The 13248-nt window shown below is 37.0% G+C and overlaps 1 protein-coding gene across 2 annotated transcripts in view; it reads right to left on the bottom strand.

Moving 5' to 3' along the window:
- The window catches only part of TRIM33 (tripartite motif containing 33), a 152052-nt gene that overhangs the window by 77008 nt on the left and 61796 nt on the right, over nt 1-13248 (bottom strand). For both annotated transcript variants that reach the window (XM_030869113.2, XM_030869114.2), the window contains exons 2-4: nt 1554-1672; nt 991-1135; nt 695-827 (exon numbers count right to left, since the gene is read on the bottom strand). In XM_030869113.2, the coding sequence (XP_030724973.1) occupies nt 695-827; nt 991-1135; nt 1554-1672 (397 nt within the window). The remainder of the gene's footprint in view (nt 1-694; nt 828-990; nt 1136-1553; nt 1673-13248) is intronic.

Genomic DNA, 13248 nt, shown 5'->3' with positions numbered 1-13248 from the left:
TCTTTTAGAGGATTCCAAAAAATTCCAATGGCTCTAATGAACTAAAAGCTCTAAGACATCCTAGAGTTAAAAAACAAATATTTAAGTGTGGTTAATCAAACTTAACACCTGACTAGAAATTTCAGTACTTTCCAGAACAGTTCAGATGTAACAGGCTGGTGATAAGTGAATACTATTGTATCCTGAGGGTAAAAGAAGGTTGAAAGACAAAGCTATGTATTAATGAATTATTAATTATGCTACTTAGATGCTTATAAATCCCTAGTTTTTCTACAAACTGTATATCCAATATGAAAGCAGTATATTTATGCTTTGATGTTAAAATGGGTATCACTTAGCCACACTCATGGAAATATTACCTTTTAAGACAACAGTCCAGAGCCTAAATCCCATAGAACACTTGAAAAAAAGTGTATTTGAACCAGAGGCGTTGCATACAAAGAAATAATATAACTCCATTCTTGCAACCCAAATCCATGTACTGATACATTTTCAACAAATATCCATAAAACAATTAGGTATGAATATGGAAACCATTAAATAATTTATCAAAAATACATCTTGCTCTAAGACATAAAACACAAAACTGATAATTTTAAAATGCTAACAAAATTATAGAATACTTGCTTTAGGAAAAATAATTTTACAAGAACTTTTTATAATATTTCTTGATAAGCAATTATGACTTTTGTACCTATGTTCTTTGTGTTCCAATAGCTGACAGTCTCTACATGTCAGCCTATCACATGTTTCACAGAAAAGTTTCAACTGTTCTTGTTTGTGTACAGGGCAGAAAACAGGGCGCTGACCAGATGCTCCAACAGACTCTGCAGTAAAATAAAACACATATTTTTAAACTAAACAAAATTTTTGTCTAACTTTCTAAATTCTTACTGATATTGGTATCAAAAGCTTATAAAGATAAGTAGAAATGCTATAGAGGCAAAAGAGGGAGATTAATAGTAATCATTAAAACTGCTTCTATCTTACCTGAGACATCTTCTTTCTTCCTGATCAAGTGATCTTTAGTGAATTTTACTCTTTGATGTGCTTCAATACATGTCTTACATAGCCACTCTCCACATTCTACACAAAAGCCAACTGCACTTGCATTGTCTTCACAACTAGTACATACCTAAAGGAGGAAATAAATACTAAGCTACATTAAATTTACAAAATATAGTTCCACAAAACAAAAAGGTGAAAACTTTCTAACTTGCTCTCAAATATACTAATTCACTGTACCTAGAATAAAATTATTTTGTTATCCATTTCTCTTCAACAAAATCCTTTCCCTTCCAGATCAAACATTCAGGTAGGTAAAAAAAAGTCTCAGAATACAAAATCTATACAAGATTTGAATCTTTAAGTAATGACTTTTAATCTCATTTAACCAGGTCTGAGGGTGTAGAATAAAGATATCCTTCATTTTCAATTTGAAAGATGAAACTAAGGCATAACTACCCTAAATTATGTAACAATTCAAGCATGTTTTCTTATAATTCATATTTTCATATCAAGATAGGAATATAAAGAAAAATTGAGAAGCATACCTGTTCTGATTTCTCATCAGAACTGCTAGGAGCTTCAGATGTATCTTTCACAAAATAATTATCCACAAGGTCTATCTGTCTGCATTCTTGGCGGCATACTGGGCACCGTATTACACCAACTACAACACAAAACAACAACATTAAGAAATATTCTTCAGAAAAAATAAGGAGATTGTACACGATGCCTACATGGGAACTACTCATTCATATATCATAGACAAGAACAAAGAAATGAGCATTAAGAGCTGAGTAAAATAAGTTATTCCACTAAGTTATTACATTGGGGAAAAATGATACCTTATTTAGGAAGAGAAAATAAGCATTAATATGCAAAAAAACTGTAAGGTGCTTCGTTATTACACTATGTGGTTGTAATAACGGCCCCCAAAGATACCTAGGTCGTAATGCTTGGAAAACCTGTGTCACTTTATACAGCAAAGGAGATTCTGTGAGGGGGATTAAATTAAGGATCTTGAGATGGGTATGCTGTCCTGGATTATTTGATAGGCCATAAATGTCATCACAAGTGATCTAACAAGATGGAGGCAGAAGAAGATTAGACTACAGAAGAGGAGAAGGCAATTGACAATGAAAGCAGAGATTAGAATAATGTGCTTTGGAAACAGAGACACAGCCAAGGAATGCAGGTGGCTACTATAAGCTGGAAAAAAAGAAAAAGAAAAAGAAAATGGATTCTCTCCTCAGAGCCTCCAGAATGAACAAGACCTGCCAACACTTTGACTCTAACACAGTAAAACTGATTTCACACTTCAGCCTTCAAGAACAATAAGAAAATAAAATGTATGTTGTTTTAAGACAAAAGTTTATGGCAATTCTGTTACAGCAGAAATAGAAATACACAATCTATCAACTTATAAATTCTGACTTTGTTCAGAACTACTTGAATTCATGCTAATGTGGGAAGAGAGATCATCTGTGACGTAACCTGCTAGTGTTCTAGCATCTATCAGAACGAATAAACCTGCTGAGGTTAACATATGGAAGTTAAACTTAACTGTAAAATAGCATCACAGTCAACACAACAAACTGACTACTATATGTCAGCCATAAAATTGAGAACACAGCATGACTCAATCCTTGCTTTTAAGAAAGGGTTCAAGACTAGGATATAATTTTTACAGTTTATACTATGCACAACTATAGGAAGCACCATACAAAGACAAGGCTATAAACAGTCCAAAGAGCTGTGCATACAGGAGGTACAGCTAAGTGGTAGTGAGACTTAGGTGGTGGGAAGAAGAAACTATATACTCTACTTACACTGTGTGTGTGTGTGTGTATGTGTGTGTGTGTGTGTCTGCGCGTGTTTGTGTGGGCATTCACATTTGTGTATGTAATCCACTCCATTTTCTTTGAAACTTCTAAAATTAAAATACGGGAGAATTCCTGTATGTGCAATGATAAAATGTTTGAAAATTTAGGAAATCAAAAATTCTCCATGCTCTCCACCTTGATTTATGCTTGAGTTATGTGCTATATTTCCTTTGAAATCTTTGGTTATCAGTAGTTTTACTAAAATTTTGAAGAATCCACTTTCATCTGCTTTCTGGATTTCTTAATATAGGTTCGTAAGACACAGCTTGTTGCCAGCATAGTTTTCTAAATGCTGCAGGTTTGCAGCCATTACCACTTCAAAGAGGTTTGAATGAGGGAACTTTTTTTCCTTGTTAAAACAGTTCCTGTTTCTATAGAAACTTCATTTCTAGATTAACCTTGATGGATGCGCTACCATAATTCAAGTATATAGTTCTTTTTTTTCTATCAACTACTCATTGTCATCCACTAGTAGAGACATTAAAGATGCAGCAAGCATCCAGAGGGCAGACAGTAGAAGCAAGAAAAACTACAATCCTGCAGCCTGCGGAACAAAAACCACATTCACAGAAAGACAGACAAGATGAAAAGGCAGAGGGCTATGTACCACATGAAGGAACAAGATAAAACCCCAGAAAAACAACTAAACGGAGATAGGCAGCCTTCCAGAAAAAGAATTCAGAATAACGATAGTGAAGATGAACCAGGACCTCAGAAAAAGAATGGAGACAAAGATCAAGAAGATGCAAGAAATGTTTAACAAAGATCTAGAAGAATTAAAGAACAGAAAACAGAGATGAACAATAACTAAAATGAAAAAAACACTAGAAGGAATCAACAGCAGAATAAATGAGGCAGAAGAACAGATAAGTGACCTGGAAGACAGAATGGTGGAATTCACTGCTGAGGAACAGAATAAAGAAAAAAGAATGAAAAGAAATGAAGACATCCTAAGAGACCTTGGGGACAACATTAAATGGAACAACATTCGCATCATAGGGGTCCCAGAAGGAGAAGAGAGAGAGAAAGGACCTGAGAAAATATTTCAAGAGATTATAGTCGAAAACTTCCCTAAAATGGGAAAGGAAATAGCCACCCAAGTCCAGGAAGCGCAGAGAGTCCCAGGCAGGATAAACCCAAGGAGAAACATGCCGAGACACATAGTAATCAAATTGATAAAAATTAAAGACAAATTATTGAAAGCAACAAGGGAAAAATGACAAATAACATACAAGGGAACTCCCATGAGGTTAACAGCTGATTTCTCAGCAGAAACTCTACAAGCCAGAAGGGAGTGGAATGACATACTTAAAGTGATGAAAGGGAAGAACCTACAACCAAGACTACTCTACCCGGCAAGGATCTCATTTAGATTCCATGGAGTAATCAAAAGCTTTAGAGACAAGCAAAAGCTAAGAGAATTCAACACCACTAAACCAACTCTACAACAAATGCTAAAGGAACTTCTCTAAGTGGGAAACACAAGAGTAGAAAAGGACCTACAAAAGCAAACCCATAACAATTAAAAAAATGGTAATAGGAACATACATATCGATAACTACCTTTAATGTGAATGGATTAAATGCTCCAACCAAAAGACACAGGCTTGCTGAATGGACACAAAAACAAGACCCACATATATGCTGTCTACAAGAGACCCACTTCAGACCCAGGGACACATTCAGACCGAAAGTGAGGGGATGGAAAAAGATATTCCATGCAAATGGAAATCAAAGGAAAGCTGAAGTAGCAATTCTCATATCAAATAAAAGAGACTTTAAAATAAAGAATGTTACAAGAGACAATGAAAGACACTACATAATTATCAAGGGATCAATCCAAGAAGAAGATATAACAATTATAAATATATACGCTCCCAACATAGGAGCACCTCAATACATAAGGCAACTTCTAACAGCTATAAAAGGAAATCGACAGTAACACAATAATAATGGGGGACTTTAATACCTCACTTACACCAACGGACAGATCATCCAAAATGAAAATAAATAAGGAAACAGAAGCTTTAAATGACCCGACAGACCAGATAGATTTAATTGATATTTATAGAACATTCCAAAACAGCAGATTACACTTTGTTCTCAAGTGCGCACGGAACATTCTCCAGGATAGATCACATCCTGGGTCACAAATCAAGCCACAATAAATTAAAGAAAATTGAAACCATATCAAGCATCTTTTCTGACCACAATGCTATGAGATGAGAAATCAATTACAGGGAAAAAAACGTAAAAAACACAAACACATGGAGTATAAACAATATGTTACTAAATAACCAAGAGATCACTGAAGAAATCAAAGAGGACATCAAAAAATACCTAGAGACAAATGACAATGAAAACACGACGATCCAAAACCTATGGGATGCAGCAAAAGCACTTCTAAGGGAAGATTATAGCTATACAAGCCTACCTCAAGAAACAAGAAATACCTCAAAACAATCTAATCTTACACCTAAAGGAACTACAGAAAGAAGAACAAACAAAACCCAAAGTTAGCAGAAGGAAAGAAATCATAAAGATCACAGCAGAAATAAATGAAATAGAAACAAAGAAAACAATAGCAAAGATCAATAAAACTAAAAGCTGGTTCTTTGAGAAGGTAAACAAAATCAATAAACCATTAGCCAGGCTCATCTAGAAAAAGAGGGAGAGGACTCAAATAAAATCAATAAAATCAGAAAGGAAAAGTTACAAGAGACACCACAGAAATAAAAAGCATCCTAAGAGACTACGGCAAGCCACTCTATGCCAGTAAAATGGACAACCTGGAAGAAACGGACTAATTCTTAGAAAGGTATAACCTTCCAAGACTGAACCAGGAAGAAATAGAAACTATGAACAGACCAATCACAAGTAATGAAATTGAAACTGTGATTAGAAATCTTCCAACAAACAAAAGTCCAGACCAGATGGCTTCACAGGTGAATTCTATCAAACATTTAGAGAAGAGCTAACACCCATCCCTTCTCAAACTCTTCCAAAAAATTGCAGAGGGAGGAACACTCCCAAACTCATTCTATGAGGTCACCATCATCCTGATACCAAAACCAGACAAAGATACTACAAAAAAAGAAAATTACAAACCATATCACTGATGAATATAGATGCAAAAATCCTCAACAAAATACCAGCAAACAAAATCCAACAACGCATTAAAAGGATCATACACCATGATCAAGTGAGATTTATACCAGGGATGCAAGGATTCTTCAATATACGCATATCAATGTGATACACCATATTAACAAACTGGAGAATAAAAACCATATGATCATCTCAATAGATGCACAAAAAGCTTTCGACAAAATTCAACACCCATTTATGATAAAAACCCTCCAGAAAGTAGGCAGAGAGGGAACTTACCTCAACATAATAAAGGCCATATATGACAAACACACAGCCAACATCATTCTCAATGGTGAAAAACTGAAGCCATTTCTTCTAAGATCAGGAAAAGACAAGATTGCCCACTCTTGCCACTATTATTCAACATAACTTTGGAAGTTTTAGCCACGGCAATCAGAGAAGAAAAAGAAATAAAAGGAATCCAAATTGGAAAAGAAGAAGTAAAATTGTTACTCTTTGCAGATGACATGATACTATACATAGAGAATCCTAAAGATGCCACCAGAAAACTACTAGAGCTAAATCAATGAATTTGGTAAAGTTGTAGGATACAAAATAAATGCACAGAAAACTCTTGCATTGTTATACACTAATGATGAAAAATCTGAAAGAGAACTTAAGGAAACACTCCCATTTACCACTGCAACAAAAAGAATAAAATACCTAGGCATAAACCTACCTAAGGAGACAAAAGACCTGTATGCAGAAAACTATAAGACACTGATGAAAGAAATTAAAGATCATACAAACAGATGGAGAGATATGCCATGTTCTTGGATTGGAAGAATCAATATTGTGAAAATGACTATACTACCCAAAGCATTCTACAGATTCAATGAAATCCCTATTAAATTACCAATGGCACTTTTTACAGAACTAGAACAAAACATCTTAAAATTTGTATGGAGACACAAAAGACCCCGAATAGACAAAGCAGTCTTGAGGGAATAAAAACGGAGCTGGAGGAATCAGACTCCCTGACTTCAGACTATACTACAAAGCTACAGTAATCAATACAGTATGGTACTGGCACAAAAACAGAAATATAGATCAGTGGAACAGGACAGAAAACCCACAGATAAACCCATGCACCTATGGTCAACTAATCTATGACAAAGGAAGCAAGGATACATAAGAAAAGACAGTCTCTCCAATAAGTGGTGCTGGGAAAACTGGAAAGCTACATGTAAAAGAATGAAATTAGAACACTCCCTAACACCATACACAAAAACAAACTCAAAATGAATTAGAGATCTAAATGTAAGACTGGACACTATAAAACTCTTAGAGGAAAACATAGGAAGAACACTCTTTGACATAAATCAAAACAAGATATTTTTTGATCCACCTCCTAGAGAAATGGAAATAAAAACAAAAATAAACAAATGGGACCTAATGAAACTTAAAAGCTTTTGCAAAACAAAAGAAATAAAAACAAGACAAAAAGACAACCCTCAGAATGGGAGCAAACATTTGCAAACGAATCAATGGACAAAGGATTAGTCTCCCAAATATATAAACAGCTCATGCAGGTCAATATTAAAAAAACAAACAACCCAATCAAAAAATGGGCAGAGGGGGCTTCCCTGGTGGCACAGTGGTTGAGAGTCTGCCTGCCGATGCAGGGGACCCGGGTTCCTGCCCCGATCTGGGAAGATCCCACATGCCGCGGAGCGGCTATGCCCATGAGCCATGGCCGCTGAGCCTGTGCGTCTGGAGCCTGTGCTCCGCAACGGGAGAGGTTGCAACAGTGAGAGGCCCGCATACCGCAAAAAAAAAAAAATGGGCAGAAAACCTCAATAGACAACTCTCCAAAGAAGACAGACAGATGGCCAAGAAGCACATGAAAAGCTGCTCAAAATCACTAACTATTAGAGAAATGCAAATCAAAACTACAATGAGGTATCACTTCACACGTTAGAATGGGCATCGTCAGAAAATCTAAAAACAACAAATGCTGGAGAGGGTGTGGAGAAAAGGGAACCCTCTTGCACTGTTGGTGGGAATGTAAATTGATACAGACACTATGGAGAACAGTATGGAGGTTCCTTAAAAAACTAAAAATAGAATTACCATATGACCCAGCAATCCCACTACTGGGCATATACCCAGAGAAAACCATAATTCAAAAAGACACATGTACCCCAATATTCACTGCAGCACTATTTACAACAGCCAGGTCATGGAAGCAACCTAAATGCCCATCGACAGACAAATGGATAAAGAAGATGTGGTACATATACACAATACAATATTACTCAGCCATAAAAAGGAACGAAATTTGGGGTCATTTGTAGGGACGTGGATGTATCTAGAGGTCATACAGAATGAAGTTAACTCAGAAAGAGAAAAACAAATATCGTATATTAAAGCATATATGTGGAACCTAGAAAAAATGGTACAGATGAACCGGTTTGCAGGGCAGAAATAGAGACACAGATGTAGAGAACAAATATATGGACACCAAGGGGTAAAGTGGCGGGGTGGGGGGTGGGCGGTGATGAATTGGGAGATTGGGATTGACATGTATACACTAACATGTATAAAATGGATAACTAATAAGAACCTTCTGTATAAGAAAATAAAATAAAATTCAAAAAAAAAGATGCAGCAAGCTTATTTTCTAAATGAAATAGGCATTTTCATATTTATTATTGCACTCTTGGTTATGCAAACACTTAGATGATATAAATGTTTATGTCCCCCATAAATCTGGTCAGAAATCACTTTTGATTTTGTTCATCAAGTTAAACAATCTACAGTAGGATAGAGTACTGGGTAAAAGTGGTACAAACTAAGATAAAAGACTACAATAAAAATGCTAGATCTTAAAATAGAAACTGGTTTATGCACTAAACGTTTTGTGCTTTGGTCTAATAATAACATGTCAGGACTTCCCTGGTGGTCCAGTGGCTAAGACTCTGGCTTCCACTGCAGGGGGAATAGGTTTGATCCTGGTTGGGGAATTGAGATCAGTTCCCTGCATGCCGTGCTGCACGGCCAAAAATTTAAAAAATAAAAATAAAAATCCTGTCATTAAAAAAACTAACAAACATGATATCTGTGTAAAATGACAAAAAGAACCAGTGTTGAATCACGTTATACTTCTTGTCATTCTGCATTATCCCAGATTGCTAAATGTGTTCTTTCCAAGAAGTTTGATTGAATTACTGTATACAGTTACTGTCCTATGTGACAGTTCTGTCACTGTTAGAGATTTCAGTAATTAAAATGGGAAACAGAAGCTTAGGCTATTTTCCTTATCAAAACTATCTTCCCTGGAGCCACATTGTTATGATGGTTTTCATGCTCCTGTATACTGGATGTCTTAAGGTGAGTGCAGTTCAGGGGATCCTTTCTAATTACAGGAAGGTACTTCTTTCCTTCAACACTGTGATCTGACCTGTGACAGATCTGTACTATACACTATGTAAATGGCTAACAAATCAACTGCAAACCAACTGAATGTACAAAATCTTAGTGCTGGTGCTGAAATCTCTTCAGAATAGTCATCATGATCTCAAAGTTTTGAAATCTGCAAGCATCAAGTGTCAATCAAAACTAAAGATGAAACACTAGTGCATATTGAATTCTCATCCTTTAGGTGTACTTCCTTTTTAGATTTTTTGGTTCTCAGCTATTTTTACCATACTGTTTCATTTAAATTTCCTATATACTAACTTCGTTTGTGTGACTGAAATAAAACTGCAGTATATTAAAAAAAAAAGGGTTCAAGACTAGTATATGATTTTTATAGTTTATACCACGCACAACTATAGGAAGCAGCATACAAAGACAAGGATATAAACAGTCCAAGAGTTGTACATATAGGAGGTATAGCTCAGTGGTAGAGCATTTGACTGCAAAGAGTTGTACATATACAAACTACAGTAACTTATATAGTAATTGTAATGGAAAATGAAAACAAAATGTCATGCTAAAAGCAGGAATATCAGTCCCTCAGCAGACATACATATATTGGTAAAACAAACTCAAATTTACCATTACATATGAAAACAAAATATTGTTTTTATAACACGAAATGCATACAAAGATCCTGCTCAAAGGAAATGCATAAAAACACTTTTTTGAATCAAAGGAAGAAACAGTATGGTCAGGAGAAAGGGGAAAATGAATATAAATATTTTTACATCTAAGATGGCATGAATTAAAAACCATTGTAGAGTGACTTCCCTCGTGGGCCAGTGGTTAAGAATCTGCCTTCCAATGCAGGGGAAGCAGGTTCAATCCCTAGTTGGGAAACTAAGATCCCACGTGCCATGGGGCAACTAAGCCCGTGTGCCTCAACTACCGAGCCTGCACACCACAACTATAGAGCCCATGCGCCACAACTAGAGAGAAGTCTGCGCACCACAATGAAAGATCCTGCATGCCACAACTAAGACCCGATGCAGCCAATGAATGAATGAATGAATAAATAAATATTTTTTAAAATCCTGGAAACCTACAGCATTAACTACAGAGGAGATGAGGATAAGTAATTTAGGAGCAAAAATACGCAAGCAACTAACTTCTTACAGTGAATAAGGTAAGTTTTCACTGAAGAGGTGACATTTATACATGGTCTTGAAGAATCAACATGCATTCACTAGTGTGCAAGAAAGAGTATGCTTGGTTGGCCTGGGTTCATTAAACCCCACACATTCCTAAGGAAGGCCTTCAACACTAGCCCTTGATGGGCATATGGGAGATGGCCTTCGAACTCTTGGAATATATGCCTGATAAAAGCGTTTCTGTTTGCCTGAGGCCTTGGGCCATCTGTATTCAGTTTGACCTGTGGGATCGGCTGGAGTCCAAGTAGGTGTTATCAGGTCTGTGGATGCTGCATCCCTATATGACTGAGTCTCCAATAAAAACCCCAGACAAGGGCTTCCCTGGTGGCGTAGTGGTTAAGAATCCAACTGCCAATGCAGGGGACACGGGTTCGACCCCTGGTCTGGCACAATCCCACATGCCAAGGAGCAACTAAGACCGTGTGCCACAACTACTGAGCCTGCGCGCCTAGAGCCCGTGCTCCGTAACGAGAGAAGCCACCGCAATGAAAAGCCCGCACACCGCAACGATGAATAGTCGCCACTCGCCACAACGAGAGAAAAGCCCAAGCGCAGCAACGAAGACCCAACCAACGCAGCCAAAAATCAAATAAATAAGTAAATTTATTTTTAGAAAAACCCAGACACAGAGTTTCATGTGAGCTTCCCTGGTTGGCAATACTCCTCCTGCATATTGTCATACATTGTAACTGGGAGAATTAAGACTCTCCCTGTGCAACTCCACTGAAAGGAGACAGCTGGATGCTTGCATCTGCTTTCTCCTGGATTTTACACCATGCACCTTTTCTCTTTGCTAATTTTAATCTGTATCCTTTCACTGCAATAAAATCAACCATGAGTATAAGCTTTTCTTAATTCTGTGAGTCCTTCCAGCAAATCACTGAACCTGAGGATGGTCTTGGGGACCCCCAACAAAACTAGGAAAGGAAGAAACAGCATGCAAACCAAGAAGAGCAGGTGCAAAGTTCACAAATGGAAAAAAAGGAGTCTATAGATAGACAATTATATGTATATATAACTATATGTATATATAATTATATATATATGTAAAATATTGAGAAAGTTCTTAAGAAATTTGTAACATCTTAATGAAGGAATAACTCTGAAGGAATATCTCTGAAAAGACATTCTGTTCTGAGCAAGAAACATTCAATATATAAAAGTATCCATTATACTTTTATGTATGATTTGATGTAAGTCATACCAGGTTTTGTTTTTTGAACTCAATAAGCTGATTCTCAGATTCTTACAATTTCTACTTCTACCTGGCAAGCTGACATCACAGTTTACGACTTTTTATCTTTTTCAAAAAATGTAGATGGCAAAAGGATACCTAAACATTGCAGAGGAAACACAACCCAAAGTACAGGAAGAATAGAGGGATACATTTGAGAAAGACTCTTATTTGCCATAAAGGTTTTCAGAGAAGCTTGGAATTCAGAAATCTAAGGCATGAAAGAACCCCCAATGAGACACAGGAAAATTTAAGTCTGCAGACCATCAGCCAAACCCATTCCTATGCTGACTACTTACTTCTGTCAGATTACCCAGCAGCCAAGGTGTCTTACCACCAAAACAAAGAGTTGAAGCTTCTTTAGGGATCTTTCTGCTATTTACTTCTATATTTATAAATAAATTTTTAAATTATATAAATGTTTGTGTTGAAAAGGTGAGTCATTTTCCATTCGAGTTTATGAGTAACAATGCCCTTGTAATTAGTGATCAGATGAGCGTGCTCCTGACTCAATCACTCCGTACTAGTTGTCATGTTGAGTTTTCATTACTATACAAAACTGAAACCCAAACTTCAGAGCCAAAGCTACCGACCAAGTTTTTTTTTTTTTAACTTGTATTTTTGGCTGTGTTGGGTCTTCGTTTCTGTGCGTGGGCTTTCTCTAGTTGCGGCGAGCGGGGGCCACTCTTCATCGCGGTGCGCGGGCCTCTCACTGTCACGGCCTCTCTTGTTGCGGAGCACAGGCTCCAGACGCGCAGGCTCAGTAGCTGTGGCTCACGGGCCTAGTTGCTCCGTGGCATGTGAGATCTTCCCAGACCAGGGCACGAACCCGTGTCCCCTGCATTGGCAGGCAGATTCTCAACCACTGCGCCACCAGGGAAGCCCCTACTGACCAAGTTTTACGCATAACGTCCCTAGAACTGATTTCATTACTTCAATGTTCTGAGAGACCCATTCATACCTATTAGATTAATTTCTTTTAAGTGTCAATTTACTAAAATGTATAATCTTTGGTGGGGGGGTGCTTAAAGGCTAAAATAGACAAGTCTACAAACTAGTTTATCTCCACAGTGTTGTTAACTGGAATTTAGCTTCATTAAATTGGTGGATTTCCATTCAAGATGGATCACTAAGCAAATCTAAGACCACCTGACCCCCAACTCAAACACAGAAATGGCTAACATATAACAAATTAAAGGTCTAAAAATATATAACTGAGTCTACAACCAAGAAGTCAAAATTGGTAGTGCCAGAAACCAAAAGGGCACTCAAAGCCTAAGTGGTAAGGCAGTGATGCAAGTGGGCCACAGGGGTTATTGTTACCACCGTTGGGAATAGGAAGACAAAGGTTAAAAGTTGAAACTGAACTCCCTCAATAAAGCCACAGGGCAGGCTTTAAGTAC

Source organism: Globicephala melas, chromosome 1 (genome assembly GCF_963455315.2).
Source record: "Globicephala melas chromosome 1, mGloMel1.2, whole genome shotgun sequence".
Lineage (NCBI taxonomy): Eukaryota > Metazoa > Chordata > Mammalia > Artiodactyla > Delphinidae > Globicephala > Globicephala melas.
This window is presented reverse-complemented; position numbering and strand designations above follow the sequence as displayed.